Source organism: Scaptodrosophila lebanonensis, unplaced genomic scaffold (genome assembly GCF_003285725.1).
Source record: "Scaptodrosophila lebanonensis strain 11010-0011.00,11010-0021.00 unplaced genomic scaffold, SlebRS2 tig00000001-arrow-pilon, whole genome shotgun sequence".
Classification (NCBI taxonomy): domain Eukaryota; kingdom Metazoa; phylum Arthropoda; class Insecta; order Diptera; family Drosophilidae; genus Scaptodrosophila; species Scaptodrosophila lebanonensis.
The window spans coordinates 8,946,418-8,963,973 of NW_022060529.1; the positions used below are offsets into that span (position 1 = coordinate 8,946,418).

Here is a 17,556-nt window from a genome sequence, read left to right on the forward strand (position 1 = left end):
CTTTACTTTCGACTGCTGCTGACATAATCGATGTTCATTTAATTGCATTTAACAGTTTTCACACTCAATTCAAGGCCCTTTATCAGGCCCGCACATCGTGAAGCTGGAGGGCTGGCAGGCACTCTCACTAATGAGCTGTTAAAAGCTTAACCGCCGCCAACTTGGCCCGCAATCGCCACTTGAATCTTTATAAAATACCAAAAATTATTACTAATGAAGCCAGCTGCCGTTGCTCTCCGCATAAATTCAAAAGATTCACTTTCATTCGGGATGCTTAAAAGGGCACGCATTGACAGCTGGCGAAAGGCGCAGGACCCAGATTTCGACCCAGAAAAAAAGCAAAAGTGCCGCAAAAATGAGGATGGATGTCTCTCGATGCCCTGGCAATGCATTTCAAAACTTAATTGTGCCAAATCCGCCATCACTGCTTTTCAACGCTCCTGGCCTCAAACACGTTGCAATTTCAATTATGCGCGTTCTGTGGCGAGCTGAACTGAACAGAGCAGAGCGGAGCGGAGCTTTTCTTTTGCCCATTAGCCACGGTGTTGGTGCTGAAAATCAAAAGTTCACATTTCAACTTGAAATTGAAGCCATGCGTGCCCCGTGTACATACATGCAAACAAACAAACACACAGAAACAACAAATACGAATACAAACAATCGTACTAACACACGGAACGGCCAGCGGCCATTGTTGGCGGCCGACTGGCAGTTGGTCTGTCTACCGTTTTGTGACTGTGTCCAATTTAGGTAGAGATTGACAGCGATATGCGTTTAATTTGACGATAAATGTGCAATATTGCACGCAAGCATTGTGAACAGGATTTCGCAGAGCGAAACATGCAAAATGGCTCCAAAAACAGCAAGAAACTAAATTACGAATAGGCTTGACTGATGCAGGAATGCCCTGGATTGGCTCTATCTAATAGTACCTACCGCTTTCTAACAGTTAGTTAGATTAGTTAGATTTTCTACATTTCTTGTTTTAATATCAAACTAGCCGAGCTTTTATAAGCATATCATAAATCCTTTATTTTTTAGTAGAGGTAAGGTAATTCATTTCATATTTGTTATAGCTTGTAAATTTATAAACTAATATTTTCGTACAAAGTCAAGGTGTCAAATTGTTTTTCAAAATCAAAAACCAACCAAGAGTCCAGCCGCAACATCAGTTGAAATTTGAAAACTTTAAACTTGCATTCTTCAACTTTGACTTTTTTTCGAGAACAAAGTTTTATGCAACTGCATCGACTTACAAAATTATTAAAGCCTAGCTCAGACAGGCAATAATTATTTGCAATTGTAAATATACATAATTCAATCATTTGATCATTTCCTACTTCAACAAATCTCATACATTACATTAAATTTATAAGGAAACCCTTAAAAATAGGCACTACTAACACTTTAGAAAAAAGTGCAATGTTTTCTCTTTATAGCAAACTGTAAAGTCAGTAACGTCTCAGCTTAGCATTCAAATTTTGTAAGTTCTAATTAACAGCATAATACTTGATTTAGCATTTGTGCACAAATTTGAGTTGAAATTTTTACTTGTCGCACCACAAAAAAATGAATCCTTTTCAAGAATATCTTTTAATTGTTCTAATAAACATGAAAACGCAAGTTTCTAAAACATCCCTTTTCAATTTCCTACGAATATTTCGACATCTCTAGGGGTCTGATGTTTGATTGCGTATTTTCTTTTTTCTTATGTCTATTTGTTAAATTTTTAGATTTTTTTAGATGTTTCGTCACATCTGCTGTTTTTAAATTGTCTGGTTTGTTTGTTAGTTGTTTATTTGTGGAACAAACATAGATAGTTCGGAATTGTAACTAAATTTATTTATTTGTTTGTGTTACTTGCTATCTGGCATCTGGACTGTAATATAGAATCGGTTTGAGCTCGGTGATAAGTTTGTGTTTTGACTGTTGCGAGTTGCAAACTTCAAGAACAAAGCCAGTTGCTCGGTTTATGTATGTTTGTGTCATTGTTTTTATTTTTTCGTAGAGAGTATGATAAAACGCGACAATGCAGTCACTTTTGCTGTCAGGCCAAGCGCTGTTTTTCGTTTCGGTTGGCTCTTGCCCGCGACTCTTAAGGTATTTTGCAAGTCAATTCTAATTCGTTAGCCAGGGGCTGTTTCGTCTCACTCTTGACTGCTTTACTGACTGTCTGCCTGACTGACTGCCTGACTGACTAGCTGACTAACTGACTGAGTGGCTGGTTAAATGTAAGTGCGACCTAAGTCTGAGTCTGTGTCGGGGTTCGTGCGCTTGCCAATTGCCAAACTCAAATCTCCGCACGATCTATGGCACTGGCGCTGACTCTGGCGCTTCGAGGCGCGTGATTGCGGCGATTCCGGCAATGCTGACACGTTTGCTCGCATTTTGATTGCAATTTCTTTTCTTTGCGCTTTTCTTGCAGTTCGCGTTTTCATTTCTTTACTTCTTGCCATTGTTGGTGTTGTTGTTGTTGTTGTTGTTGTAGCTGTTGATGCCGCTATTAAAGATTCAAATTCGTGTTGGCTATTAAAATCAGCGGCTACAATTGCAATGACAATGGAAAACGCAAATCGAAAATCAAAAGTAAAAATTTCGTCACGAACTTTTTGTTGAGATGAGTGCGACGCGTCACGTTTGTCAAAAGTTCGTATAGAAAATGGCCAATAAACTTGGCCACTGGAAAACACTCGTCCGATATTCAATATCCGATTTTCTATTGGACAAGAATGCGGCGACCAACGACTGCGTTGGTGTTGCAAATTTTCCAGCTTGTCTCAAACGACGAGAAAATCTTAAATAATTTCGGCTTTCAGCAGCCTTTTTTATATATTTTTTTCTTCTTTGTGCCATATTTATGGCCAACTCCTGACAGTTGGGCGTTTTGTCTTGAGCTGCGGTGTTCTGGCCAGCGAATTCCACAAGCGCCAAATGCAAACATTGCCAAATCATGCGAAGTGAGTTGACGGGTGTGTGTGTGTGTGTATGTGTGTGACAACCATCATAATAAAGCAAAAGTCAAGTTGGGCCCGCGTGGGTGGTTACGGGCTTATCATACAAACATCCATATGTATATGCACTTCGAAAAATACATTACCTAAATTCTAGAAAATCGCACTAAAACTTTAAACGGTCTAAAAATGTTTAGAATAAAGATATTTTCTTGATTGGAAAGTACACCACTTACTTGTATGTATTAATTGTGAAAATCGTGAGTTTATTATAATGGTAAGTCAAACAACAAACATGAATGGAATGCTAAAGTCGATTTTGACCAACTCCTAAGTATTGGTTCTTGCGGCTGTTATACTATCCAAAATGTTTCCGTTTTGACATACTAATCAAGAATATATACTCTTTGCGGGGTTAGGTTATTCTCTCTACATATGTTACCTACATTTCCAATAAACTAAGTAGTATAACCTTTTATCCTTTGGGTAGCGGGCATTGGCTTAAATTTAAAATAAATATTAATAAAAGATTGTCTAATTTTAGGAAATATTTCCCTAATTTTCAGAAAAAAGTTATATTTAAAAATATTCACAAAATAATGGGACTTTAACTAGCATTTTAAGGAATTTTACAAATTGAATTTAACAACATTTTTGGTTATTTTTTGAGTGTACGTGTGTATATGTATGTACTTATGTATATAATAATAATTTTTGGAGTGGGCCTCTAATGCGGTGCAATGCAAACAAACGAAGACAAATGCAAGACATGACAGACGCACAGCTGGACAGGCGGGGAAAAAGACAAACAGACGGACAGACAAACAAACAGATGAATGGCTGTGGGTGAGGGAGAAGGGAAGCTCGGTTAGATGGACATTTTTTGCGTGAGTGTGCGACGAACTGGCCAAGTGTATAAGAATGAATGACTCAAGCGTTTGTCAGGCGCTGACATTTATTTTGATAATACATACAAACAAACATATGTATGTATGTGTATGTATATGTACATATGGATATAGCGTGTGCATGCCACTGAGTAATGCGGTGGTGTTTTGGGAAATGGGGAATGTGCCAGTGACTGCGCATTTAAAGTGAAATTCAAGCTGTCATATCTTACCACCAAAAAATCTCTTTCTAGCCTAGCCAAAGGCAGGCAACTTGACACTTAATGTTCTTTAACTGCTGCTTGGCACGTCAGTTAAATGATTTATTTAAAAACGCGCTGCCATTTTCCCCAGCCTTGCCTGTAGACGACCATTACGACCATTAAAGCGCCCCACAGTGCCTGCGCTGACCTACTGCACCAGTTTTAATGCCGATCCATTGATATATACGAGTATGTATATATACTTGTACTATGCTGTACGAGTATACAAGTATATATTGTGTGGCGGCTCATCCGGCGTACCATTTCACATGGGCCTCATGGCCCAGCTGTTGTGGTCAATAATTATAGGTTTTCCACTCTTTTATCCCAAACAAAAGACAAGCAAGACAAGTCAGGCAGTTGGGGTCTCTAGCCCAGGAGTGTTAGTCCAAAAAGTAAAGGGCCCATTGCGCCGTGGGACAGTTGCTGATTTAAATTCGTGTTAGAGAGACAAAATAATTACGGCAATTGGCAAGAGAGGAAAAAAGCAGCGCAGACAAAACTGAGTGACTGACTGACTGACTGACTGACTGACTGAATGAATGACTGATGGGCTTTAAGCCACGACGACTACAACAACGGCAGCGACGGTGGGACGTCAAATAAATGAACGATTTAAATTTGGCTTGGGAACCAAGCAAGCAAGCAAGCAAGCGAGCAAACAACAAAACACCAAATGGCATAGAACATTCAGCTTAAACCATTAAAATTATTTAGTGGCTGAGCTCTCGACGATGCGCCCTCGGGCCGACAGCAGCCATGTGAGGCGGTGCCGATCAGGGCAAGGCCTAGTTGACCCAGAAATGCTGCTAACTGCGCTTTGTCAACATTTGTCAGGCTGGCTGAGACTGTCTGTCATATGATTATGATTTTTGTTATTGCTAGTTTTATTTCTTATTAAACATTTTGTGGCGCCAAAGTCAAAAAGACAATCAACAGCTGCCCACGTCGAGACGACAACAAAGCCAACCAAGTTGGTAACAACACTGGCGGCCACCAAAACCTCTGTGATTGCAGCAGTGGCGGTGGGTTCGAGTCAGGCAAGTGGCTTAGAGGCTTGGTCGCAACATTTTGGCTTTTTTCCCCCTCCATTTATTTAATGTTTTTGCTTTATTTACGATTCGATTTCGTTTATGAGTCAAAAGCGCAAACATCAAAATATCGTATACCACGCATGCCGCTGCTGCCGTCCCAGCCGGGCTGCAGTTACTTAACATGGCTTATTATTGACGCTCTGTTTGACTGCCTTGTTGCAAACACACACACACTTTTATACTCACACACACACACACATGGTGGGTACTTGCTTGTGTGTGTTATGTTTTGAACAGATTTTGAACGTCGCCGCCACATTGCGCAAAACATAAAGCAGCAACTGCCTTGTTGGCTGCACTTCAACTTTTTGATATCGTATTATTCAGTTGGCAATTGGGCTGTCGGTGGGATTTATGGCATGGCTCGCGCTTATCGGCCACCAATCGCTGGCCGTCGGCTGTTGTTTGCCTTTCTCACTAATTTTCACTTAATTATCTAATGAGCGTACAACTTTATCTGCAGCTACAATTCGTGCTGCACTACAACATCAGATCATGGGAAATATAAGAAAAACCAGACAAGAAGCATTTTCTTTTTTACTTTCGCTTATTCGAAGATCTCTTACTCTTTATCAAAATTATTTCAATTTAAATATTCATTGACAAAACAAGAAAAATATGCGGAATGAAATGCTTCTAAAATAAATTTTAATCTACAAGAGCCACCAAGTTGTGAAAATTTTCTAGTTTTCTTCATTAACTTTAAGATAAACGCCATCACATATATACTTGTATGTACTATAATTATTCAAAACCATGCTGGTAAATGAGCACAGTTTTGAAAAATTGGAATGCAAACTTTGGATAGAAACCAAAAACAGTTTTATTTGTTTGCTCTTAGGCACAATAGCATAGAAATAAATTAACTTTTATTCTTGAAAAAGTGTGAAAGATAATAAATATATTTTGCATATCAAAAGTTAGCTCTAATCAGCACATTATAATCAGATGAGAAAGGGCAAAGCAATCAATGGTTATATGTTTGCTAATAAATTTGAGAAGCAAATATATTGTATAGGTGAAAAAATTATTCAAAAAAAGCATGACCCAATTTTTCACCGTACTTTTTGCTAAGATTAGGAACGAGTAGCAGAGCACAAATAGACCAGTTTTTAACAAAATACAGTTCAACATTTTTCAGTGCACTCTATAATGTTATTTGTAACATGGAAATTAAGAACAATTAAGTAAAAGTGGTGTTTAGTTTGTTCACATTATATTTAAAAAGTAGAAAAATTACTAAAAATAAAGAAAAATTGGTTGAGTTTTTCTACAATGCATTTGATTTATGTTCTCTAGTTTTTAAATTTCATAAAGTCCTCCTTATCTGTTTATAAGATATACATATCATATCTTAAATCAGCTTTCAAAAGTCCCATCATATATGCATGCAGTTTTTTTCTCCACGCCAATCTTCATTAAAAAACTGAACAGAAGGACAGTGATTTGTTACAAAAATCATAACAATGTCATAATACCTTTCAGCAGCGCTAGTGTATTAATTATAAAGAAGGAAAATTTAATGGGAGTTTGTTTTGTTGATTTTTTCTTTTTGACAAGCGCATAGTCAGCACCACAATGAACGTAATTATTATGCGATCATTTGCAAATGCCCAGCAGAAATATTGTATCTCTGTTTGGCCAGAGATACCCACATAACTAATGATTAAATTGTTAAACAATGTTTGCTGTTGCTGCTGCTGCTCTAAGTTCGACGATTGCAGTGAAATCGGCTATCTGGCTGGCCTGAACGCTGGCTGGCTGGCTGAACTTTAATGCGGCAGTTCAAATGTGGCCATGGCAGCGCATTTTATTACGTATACGTACTGTGTGCGCGCACTGCCTTGTCTTGCTAAATATTATGTAATTATGTATCTATGCGCTTGGCAATTTAACGGCCATTATGTGCACAACTCTACGAATATGTAGGAGTTTCTTTTCACCATCCAAGCATTTAAATGTGCGGCAAGTTATTAATTGGCACGCGGCAATGACGGCGCCGTCTATCGCACAACATCAATCTGTGCAACATAAATCTAGCGGCAAGCTTGGGGCGCGCAACGCAGTTGCAACAACTGATACGCAGCACACGGAAGCCTCGCGCACTCGTACATAGTTGGCTGCTGTTGTGCCACATTTTAAACGATGCGACGGGCGACAACGACGACATTTTTCATGCCTACTATGTACATGTGCGTGTGTGTGTGTGTTTGTGTGTGTTTATTTGTTTGTGCTTGGTGGTATTTTTGCCACATTTTTCCAACCGCTCATTCTTCGTCCACCCGCCGCCTGAACGCGATTAAATTTTACTAACTTGGCTGCAATTCTCTTCACAGGATGACATACACGATCAGTGCGGACTGACGCAGGCCGGTCTTGAGGAATACAATATACGCGCCTCGTCCTATTACGATCAGACGTTCCATCATCAGAAGCAGGCTTCGTACGCACAGTCCGAAGGCTATCACAGTTATGTGTCCAGTTCTGATTCGACGTCGACGACGCCATTCTTGGACAAGTAAGTGAACGACTACATACCCGTACATACTCGAATATTGATGGTTCCAGCGACATATGAAGCGACTGACTGTCTGTCGGTTTGTCTATTCGACTTTGTGGCCACAACAGCAACAACAGCAACAACAACAACAACAACAACCACAATAGCAACAAGCAACACGAAAACACGTTTGTGGCTAGAGCAATGTTGTTATCGTTGTTATTTTTGTCATTGCTGTTGTATCAAATGCCGCCGCCACTCGACAATTATGATTTTTATTTGCCACTTCACCTCATATGTACAATGACCACAACAAGACAACAACAACTTATTAAAAATTCTTAGTAAAGCAAACAAAGTGCAGACAAAATTATACAAGAAAAATACCGAAACTAGCTTAACGTTCAAGGTCTTTGAAAAATTCATGTCGCGTTTTTGCTTTTCTTCTCAAATGTACATACAGAGCAATACTCGTAAAGCTTGAAGAGAGTCAACTCTCAAGACAGACAGACAGACAGACAGACAGACAGACAGACAGTCAGTCAGTCAGTCACTTTTATAGTCCGTTTGTCTATCGAAATACAATTTGAAGGCTAAGCTGAAATACAAGCAATTACAACTGGCCATGCCTTTGTCTGGGTTCACATTGAGGAAACGCCATGAAAACCAGAAATTTCTTAAGCCGCTAACCGCGAACTGCGAACCACAATCGCCTATTTTGGCCGCACGCAATGAGTTGCCAATTTGGCCAATTGACAGCCGTCAAAATTCTTAGTCGCCCCCCTCTCCTATCGCTCAACTATACGCTTTTTTGCAGATTACGTCAGGAGAGCGACCTGTTGTCACGGCAGTCGCATCATTGGTCCGAGAACGATCTCTCATCAGTTTGCAGCAACTCCGTCGCACCCTCGCCCATACCGCTGCTGAGCAGTCTGAATGGACGGGATACGAATAGTCTTCATCATAACCACACGAGCCCGATCAACCACAACAGTTCCGAGAGCACCTCATCGACAGAGACTCTCAAATGTTTGGGCTCAATGAGTGATGTGTCGGAAGCGAGTCATGTCACCGGCTACAGTGCAATCGCCGAATCAGGTATGTTCTGAAGAAAAACTGTGTATAGGAAGTAGAGAAAACATTAGGACCGTTGAATTTGTATTGGAAATCTTACAAAATAGAGTCGGACAATAAGTGAACGATCAATAGGTTCTGCAGCCATCTTTCTTCCACTTTAAACGATACAAATAAAGCGTTTGTTTAAAATTATAAAAAGCACAAAAATACTTAACTTAAGAAACAAATATTTTATTACTTACAGTGACTATTTAATTATTAGACACTTCCATATTGTGCATTTACTTGGATACAGAATCTTGACTTGTATTACAACTTTATTTTTATTTTTATTGCCCGTAAGAATGTAGAAAGTTCTTAAGCAATTACAGTGCCAAAAAATCAATGAGATGGTAACACATCTTTGCGAATGACTTAAGAAATATTGGACAGTTTCAACTACAAAATAAGAAACAATTTTCAGGTGCTTTGCAATTTTTAAAGTAACTTCTTTCTTGCAACATCTTTCATTTGTTTAAAGCTTTTCAATATGTACTTTAGTAGAACAAAGATTTATTGACTTATCACTGAACTTCACCATCCTCCTAATTTGTTTACAGTCTCGTCCTCGCAACTAATTGTGCACAGCTCGCGTGTACTGACGCCGAAGCGACACCACAGCGAGAGTGTGCTTTACCTCCACGACAACGACACGGCGCCTGGCGACAATGTTGTAGCAACAATGATAGGGAAGCACGCGTCACAGAACTCAGACGATGGTGGCAATAGCAGTAGTGGCCAGCCACTGGCCATGCGCGCCCAGCATCGTCACAGTCCCAGCTATCCGCCTGTGCACACAAGTATGGTGCTGCACCACTTTCAGGCCTCGCATCAGCCGCAATCGCACAAGCTGACGCAGCTGAAGCGTCTCGATGCCACACAAAGTTCCTTACCAGACATTCAGCATTCGAATGCCGAAAGTCGCCTAACTCTGGGCCAGTCACAATCAACGGGTGATCTGCAACAGCAACAGCAGCAGCAGCAACAGCAACAGCAGTCGCAGTCGCAGCAACGAGCGTCGCAGATACAGCAGCAGCAGCAGCAGCAGCACAAATCAAGCATTTCAGTAACTATATCAAGCAGTGAGGCGGTGGTAACCATAGCACCACAGCCACCACCCAGTAAGCCGCAGCTAAGCAAGACGGAAGCTTTTAGCTGCAGTGCGCCAAATGTGGCCAGCGTGGTGGAGACGCAGAGCCAGCCGTCTAATGGCAACACGGACTCCTACCGCAGCAACCATCGACTCTTTCCCGTCAGCACCTATACCGAACCGGTGCACAACAACACCTCACAGTATGTGCTGCATCCGAAGCCGCAGTACAGTGCCGGACTGCCCAAGTCCTCAAAGCTGCCACAAACCAAGTAAGTAATGATACCTTGTTGATATTTGTGGTATTGAATCAATTAATTTGGATTTCTCTTCCTACTTTCAGATTACCTGTGATAACGCCCGCGGGCGCCGCTGTTCAGCCCACTTGGCACTCGGTGGCGGAACGCATCAATGACTTCGAGCGCAGCAGTGTTGGGGATCTGTCCACTCCACCAGTAACGCCACCTGCGCAAAAATATAGCTATTTGGAGCCCAGTAAGACGCATCGCCTGTCAAATCCTGCGCTGAAAGCGCTGCAAAAAAATGCCGTGCAGTCCTACTTCGAACGGCAGCAGCACCAGCAGCAACAGCAAAAGGACATTCTGCTCACAACAGCCGAGCAGCAGCTCTTGCGTAATCACTCTTACCAATCCCTGCATGCTACTCGAGACAGTCTCGAGCACCACCAGCAACAGCAGCAGGCGTTGCGCAAGTCTTTGCCCAATAACCTAGGCCCAATGTTGGGTATACCCACTACGGCGAGCTCACCCACGCAGCTGACACGCCTAGATTGTAGCCTTAAGCCGCCGGTGCACGCTAAACCTCCGTCGCCGGCACCACCGCCGCCTCCACCCCGCTCCCGCTCGCTGCTTCCCAATCTGCTGCGCCGCTCCTCATCTGCCTCAGACTATGCCGAGTTCCGTGATCAATATCAACGTGCCTCACAGGACAAACTGCAGCAGCCAGCCATCAAAAATGTTGGAAGCGCCGAGAAACAGTCGTTCAACGATTGCGGCATGCCACCACCGCCGCCACCGCCACGTGGTCGTGTAAGTTTACCGACGCGCCGTACCTCATCGGCCTCCGAATATGCGCCCATGCGTGAGAAGATGTTGCTGCAGCATGTGGCGGCTCTGGCACACCAGCAACATCATCCGCAACAACATGCTCAAGTCACGCGACATGCCGCCTACTACCAGCAACCCCCACCTGTGGTTCCGGCAACCAGTAACTGGGTGCCTGAGCGGCCACCTAAGAATCCCAACTTGCGCGTGCCATCACCAGAATTGCCACCGCCACCCACCAGCAATGAACTGGATACTAGCTACACCTTTGACGAGCCGCTGCCACCACCCCCACCACCAGAAGTGCTGCAGCCGAAGCCGCCCCCATCTCCTAATAGACGCAACAGTTTTGCAGGCGCTTCAACGCGTCGCTCCAACTACACACGTAACACATCCTCGCCGGCGGAAGCACAGGCACCCGCACACTTGCCTAAGGTACCGCCTCTGGTGCCCAAGAAGCCGACCACTTTGCTACAGGTAAGTTGAAATGTTTGTGCCTTGTAAGACGTTTAAGGATTTGGATTGATATAAATGGGGTTTTAGTCAAACTAATACTAGCGGCTGCCTAAACTTAAGCTCGATCTACTTATCCAAAAATAGCTGGTGGTTTTGGGTAGACCTCTTAGGTCTGTCCGTTTCAAAGAGCCACTCTTCTTTATAGAAATTTTTGTTTCCACGTCGGTATTCCTCAGCCTGGAAGAAACAATCATGGCATCTATTTTATAAAGCAAAGGTTCTTCTATGTACATTATACTGGGAAGGCTTCTTAAGCCAATTAGCTCCAGTCTACCATTCTGAACTGAAGCGTCCTCACTTGTTTTAATTGCACTTAACTGATTGCTTTATTTGACCACTTTGCAGTCCTCGCGAAACTCGGCGCAGCCGCAAACCAACAAGGTGGCGCACAAACTGCTGCTCAATGGCAGTAACGCCAAATCGATAACACCCACTAAAAACATAACGAACAGTCGCAAGCGACCACACAATCCGCCTCCCATAATGGAGCATTCTCAGCTGGAGAAGAGCGGCGGTAGTGGCGGAGTATTTTCGCCGCCACCATTGCTGCCACGCGCTCGTCCCACGGCCGACATTGTCATCGCTAACAATCTGGAGAGCAATCAGCAGAAGCGGTAAGTATCTGGCGCTCAGATCGCATTTATTACTCATACGCCCATTGTCATTAATCAAGAGCGCAGGCGCACCTTTATTACCGAAGCTGTTGCTTTTGTTCTTGACCTTAGGAGTGCGCGCTAAGACTGCGTCCACATCAAATCCAATTAACTTCAGTATGCTCTCAATGTCTTTGAAAGCTTGAATGGAGTGCGTGGCACGGTAGCTGCCCAGTCGGCCAAAAGTCTGGCTTAAACTCACCCACAGTTTAATTGCTAAGCGCGCGCTCTCCTTGTCAATCAGCTGTCGTCTAATGCGGCACTGCTTAATTGGATTATGAAATTATTATTATAGTCCAATGAGCAGCAATCAAAAACTTTCAGTTTTTATTTGTGCCCAGACACATTGCTCATTGCTCATTGGCTATTGGCGTCTTGACCCAATCCCAATCCAAATCCCAGTTTCAATTCCAATCGCAATTGCAATCACAATTCCAATCGCCAGCAAGCGTAACGAATCGAATCGAATCTAATCGCGCACCTGAGGTAAATGTGTCACCAAACCAAACAATTTATTGGAGTTCCATGCGATGGCGTGGGTTTCATGTCGCTGTCTATTACATAACTCGGCCAGTGGCCTGCCTCTCGAGTTCTTTGTTCTGATTGTGGGTAAAAGTGAGCCGAATTCGAAATCGAAATTTATATACTGATCATATGTGTGTGTGTGTGTGTGTGTGTGTTTGCAACAAAAGCCCATTCTTGTGCGCTGACATTGATAGATGAACGTTGGCGGTTCATTAGCGCTTTATGTCGCTTGTTAGGTGCTGCGGGCGCATATTTTTTGGCATACAGTGTATGCCTGGGTGCGGGCATGCGCTCAGGCAAGTGAGCATTAGATAACTTGTGAACGGCTCTAAATAGAGCAACTGTGCTGCCTGCCAGCATGCCAGCCATCCAGTAAGCCAGTAAGCCTGCCTGGTGGCAAGCTCAATAATTTCTATAGCTTGTCATTTTTCTGCATTTTACACGAGCCAACGACAGCGACAGCAACTAGAAACTAGCAAACGAACAAAGCCAAACTGCATTCAGACCTCAATGTGACACCGGCACAGACCTTTGCAGCACGATTTGTTGCAGCATCCTGTCGCTAGCTGCATGGCTGGCTGGTTGGCTGGCTTCTTGGCTGGCCCCGTGCCACACGAGACAAATATTGACACAATTTGTGGCAAGTTTCGCTCGCTAACTTGTAAATGGGCTTGTCCCTGTCAACGGGTTCAAATACCGTATAACATTACCGTTCACCGTTCAACGCAAACGTGCCTAATTTGCATTTTGAAAGTTTTGCAGAGCGTGCAAAAAATGGAGCAAAGGGCAGTGTGAGCATTTCGTTTTGGGCTGGGTCATGAACTGATTGAACCAGCCAAAACCCCGCCTATATTATCCTATTATTATCCAAAAAATTACACACATACTCAAACAGACACATATATACATAAATATATGCTATGTGCACACCTGAGAAATGTGTTGGTCTTGGAGTACAAATCAAAGTCATTTTAAGTTCAATTAGACAGCTAGCAAGAACTGAAGGCAAACGACAGCTGACTGAACAGTTGCCCAAAAAATGTGTTTGAAACACCTACGGTAGCCCGGCAACGCTTTGAGGTGTGTCATTGAGACCCCGGCATGTCCATGCCCATGTGCCTGTTGCTCGCTTGTCTCGACATTTGGCTACGACAAGCGCTAATTATGATTTCGCACAGCCGGCAACAGCGCGTGCCCAACGGTCGCCCGTCAATTGCAGACATTTGAATTAATTTTCTAACTATTTGGCAACTTGCAAAAAAGGGGCACAAAAATCTAAGCTCGCCAACATATTATTTTCAAATTAAGTGCCAACGAGATTGCAGCAATCCGTAAAACTATTTACAATTAACGCCACAGCTTCACACACAAAGCACTCTTGCCTTGAATAGCAAAAAAAATAAATAAAAATAAAAACAAATGCAAAAAGAAATATAACAAAAAGGAGAACAGAAACAAAGTGGGCAACGCGTCGTATGTGCACTGGCCAACAAATAAATCACTCATACGCCACGTTGTGCCGGCTCCAAGCGAACGAGATAATAATCTACATGCATTCTCTCCCTCTCCCTCTCTCTCACTCACACTCACACACAAACACACACTCACTCCCTGTGGAAACGTCTAACGACGCGACAATTCAATTTGCGGCAACTGCGATGCGGCCAACGTGATTAGGCGGCAACAATTGTCAATAACAACAATAACAACAACACAACAATACAAAACAAAAACAACAATTGACAGTCGTGCAACATTTAACAAAGTGTTTGCCATAATTTTGGCGCTATCGTTAGCTAAATATCGTCAGTGCGACAGCGCGACTGGCGCATTGATCGATTGAACTTTTTGGAGCTGAGAATGTTGCGAAATATGGCCAAATTGAATAACACAAAAGGTGATTTGGCCAATACAATTTATAGCCGGCGCGATTGAAATAAAACAGAGTGTGCAGATTAAAAGTGCTGCCTACTTTTAAGCGCATGCAATAAACGGTGCACTTAAGCAGTGTGCACAAAAGTATGCTATGAATAGTTGTGCTATGAACAATTGTAAAGAGCGCGGGCGAGAAAAAATGGAAAGAGCAAACTAACATAAACAATACCAATATTATGAAGTATGTGAACATCCAGATGTATGTATTGGACATACATAGTATGATGATAATTGCTAAGAGCTATTAAAGTTTCTTTGACAAATAGTATAGCTGAAAACTTACAAAGAAAAAAAAACTGTTTTGAGAATCAATTTTCCAATGCACTGCACTCTCTTAGCTATGCACATTTCTTACACTCTCACTCTTTTTTGGTGGCTCTCTTGAAGTTGGCCAGCGGGCCGCTTGGCTGACTAGCGGCCGGGCCGGCTTTGTTTGCTCGCATATCGTGGCCACAACTTCAAACGAGTGAAAACCGCTGACGCGTGCAGACGTTTCAACGCGCAGTTTTGTAGCGTTGCCAATTGGAAGACCAGGCCAGAGAGCGAAGAAGGGCCTCGCGTGTGCAAACCTCGCCTTCCCATGGAATTGAACAAAACTAATTTTATGAATCGATATCAAATATTTGTGAATTGTGCGGGTTGTTGTTGAAATTTAGAGAAATATGCAATACTTTTGAAATTTGAAATTAAGTTACTAGGAGGTTCGCAAGCTCAAATGTTTTACAGCATGCCGAAAAACCACTTACTGCTTACATTTCGCACAAATAACGACGCCAACAACAGCAACAATTGTAAATTACAATAACGAAAAAAATACGAGATATAAATACGAAAATACAAATAAGTAAAAGAAACAGCACGCGCTCACTTTAAAGTTAAAGCTGGGGCTGCCATTAATTTGTGTATTCGTGTGTGTTTGTGAGTTCGAGTGCCACTCAAATTGGATTTCACAATATTGGATACCATAGAGCAACTAAAAATGGTGTTCGGTGGGAAGTTTCGCATAAGAAGGTAAACGATATGAAGCACACGTAGAAACATACATACATGTACATACATGTATATAGTATGAGTTTATTAATATTTATGACGATAAAACGAAAGGTGTTACATATTTGTCAACTATATATACAGTTTGCTTGGTCAGCTGATAAAGCTGCGCTGTTTAGTCATGACAAGGAAGCACTAGCAAAACAAATTCATAAAGAAATCGATTAATTTAAAATATATGTATGAATATGTAATATATACATATGTATATATGTATGTAAGTATACATTGTATGCAATAAAGGTGAGGCCGGCTTGTTTAAGGCGTAGCCATGTTCCATGTTGGTTTGTAATATGAAAATGAAAACTGCTTAGATAGCCTTAAATGTGTGCACATTCTAAGTCGCCTAACAAATGCGTTCTAATAAGAACATTGACAGTTTTTCGAGATTAAGTGCAGTATCTACGTACTATATGTGTATATGTAGTTGTGTGTGTGTGCAACTCGTTTTAATTGCAATGCCGACGAAGCCGGCGACTGCATTGACAGCCTAGGAGGTACTTGTACTAGTTTGTGGCCGACTGTGGCGGCTTACTTCAGTAAAACCATATTTAGCATGCTCAATGCCTTCGTCTCGCTAATGACGACAGTTGGCGCAGCTAACTGCTCACTTTACACACACACACACACACACACATACTCGATGACTTTGACTGCGCAACTAATTCACAGCTGTTGTTGTTGCTGCTGCTGCTACTACTGCTGTTGATCTTCAGCTCTTGGGTTTGTCTCATTGTTGCATGCCACTTGGCTGTTTTTTATATATTCCACTGTCTGCCACTTATATATTCCACTTGGCATGCGCAACATCATGGCGTCTCAAGCTACGTAGGTGGCAGGTGCAAAAATTCAAAAATAACACAGAGAGAGAAGAAAACGAAAGAAATATTTGTATATACATACATACATATATATATATAAATGTATACAGGTACTTGCAATTTCCTGCTGTCTTTTCGACTCGCAATCCCAATTGGTTTGCATGACAAATTACTTTTCTTTAATGCACATCACGCGTCTCACTTCGTAAATCATAACTCATGTATGATTTGTAACTCCGCAAATCCCACCCCATATAGGTATATCTGTGTGTTTCTACGAATCTAACAAATTACTGCGCATTTGTCAGTTCTTTTATCAGCTCTCTCTCTTTTGTTTTGTGCATTGCAAGTTCATTGCTGTCATTTGGTCAACTGGCTTATCAATTGTTGCCCTAATCATGCTAAATACAAAGCAGGTCTTTGTCTGGCCACGTTCCATGTACCCTCCCCGAAAAACACACAATTAACCAATAAAACCGGTTAGCCCAACAGCTGGTCGAATTACCCTTAGCAATGTGGCCCAAACAAATGCTACTTACTACCCTTGTTGTTGAAATCTGAAATTGGGACGGCTCACCACCAACATATGTCGGCCATGTTGACTTAACAAATCGAAAACAAAATTTAAAAAAAAGAAGGAAAACCCAAACATTTAATGAACAAAATAGCTTTCATGCATAATTTGCCAAAAATAAACAAAAGAGGAAAGATCAAACAAGTGGGCATGCTATAGTCAAGGCAAGTGATGTGAAGACAAACGATTACAATCAAAGTCGCTCATTCAGGGCTAGTATATTTTGATAGTACACAAGAAAAAAAACCTAATTACTTTTATGAACAATTATCGATTTTATGCCAGCTCCCAAACAAATATTTATTCAAAAACTGATGCCACCTAAATACATCGTTTAAATTATAATTGATTCTTATTGAAAACTATTTTCGTAATATACTATATAAATTGTTTTATTTACATGAAATTAAATACTGTACGTCTGCACGATCGTTTGTTATATTTGCATTAAAAAAGAGTGCAAGACAACCGAATCTTTAGTACAGAAAATATTTGTAAAAATCAACTAGATATCCCA

General features: G+C 41.7%; 1 protein-coding gene across 4 annotated transcripts in view; it reads left to right on the forward strand.

The window, feature by feature from the left end:
• The window catches only part of LOC115633626 (protein Shroom), a 60,717-nt gene that overhangs the window by 18,754 nt on the left and 24,407 nt on the right, over positions 1-17,556 (forward strand). For 3 of the 4 annotated variants that reach the window (XM_030531059.1, XM_030531060.1, XM_030531058.1), the window contains 5 exons: positions 7,532-7,713; positions 8,513-8,793; positions 9,372-10,173; positions 10,245-11,442; positions 11,827-12,095. In XM_030531059.1, the coding sequence (XP_030386919.1) occupies positions 7,532-7,713; positions 8,513-8,793; positions 9,372-10,173; positions 10,245-11,442; positions 11,827-12,095 (2,732 nt within the window). Of the gene's footprint in view, positions 1-7,531; positions 7,714-8,512; positions 8,794-9,371; positions 10,174-10,244; positions 11,443-11,826; positions 12,096-15,105; positions 15,606-17,556 lie in introns of those variants that run through there. The other variant, XM_030531061.1, reaches the window with a different exon arrangement.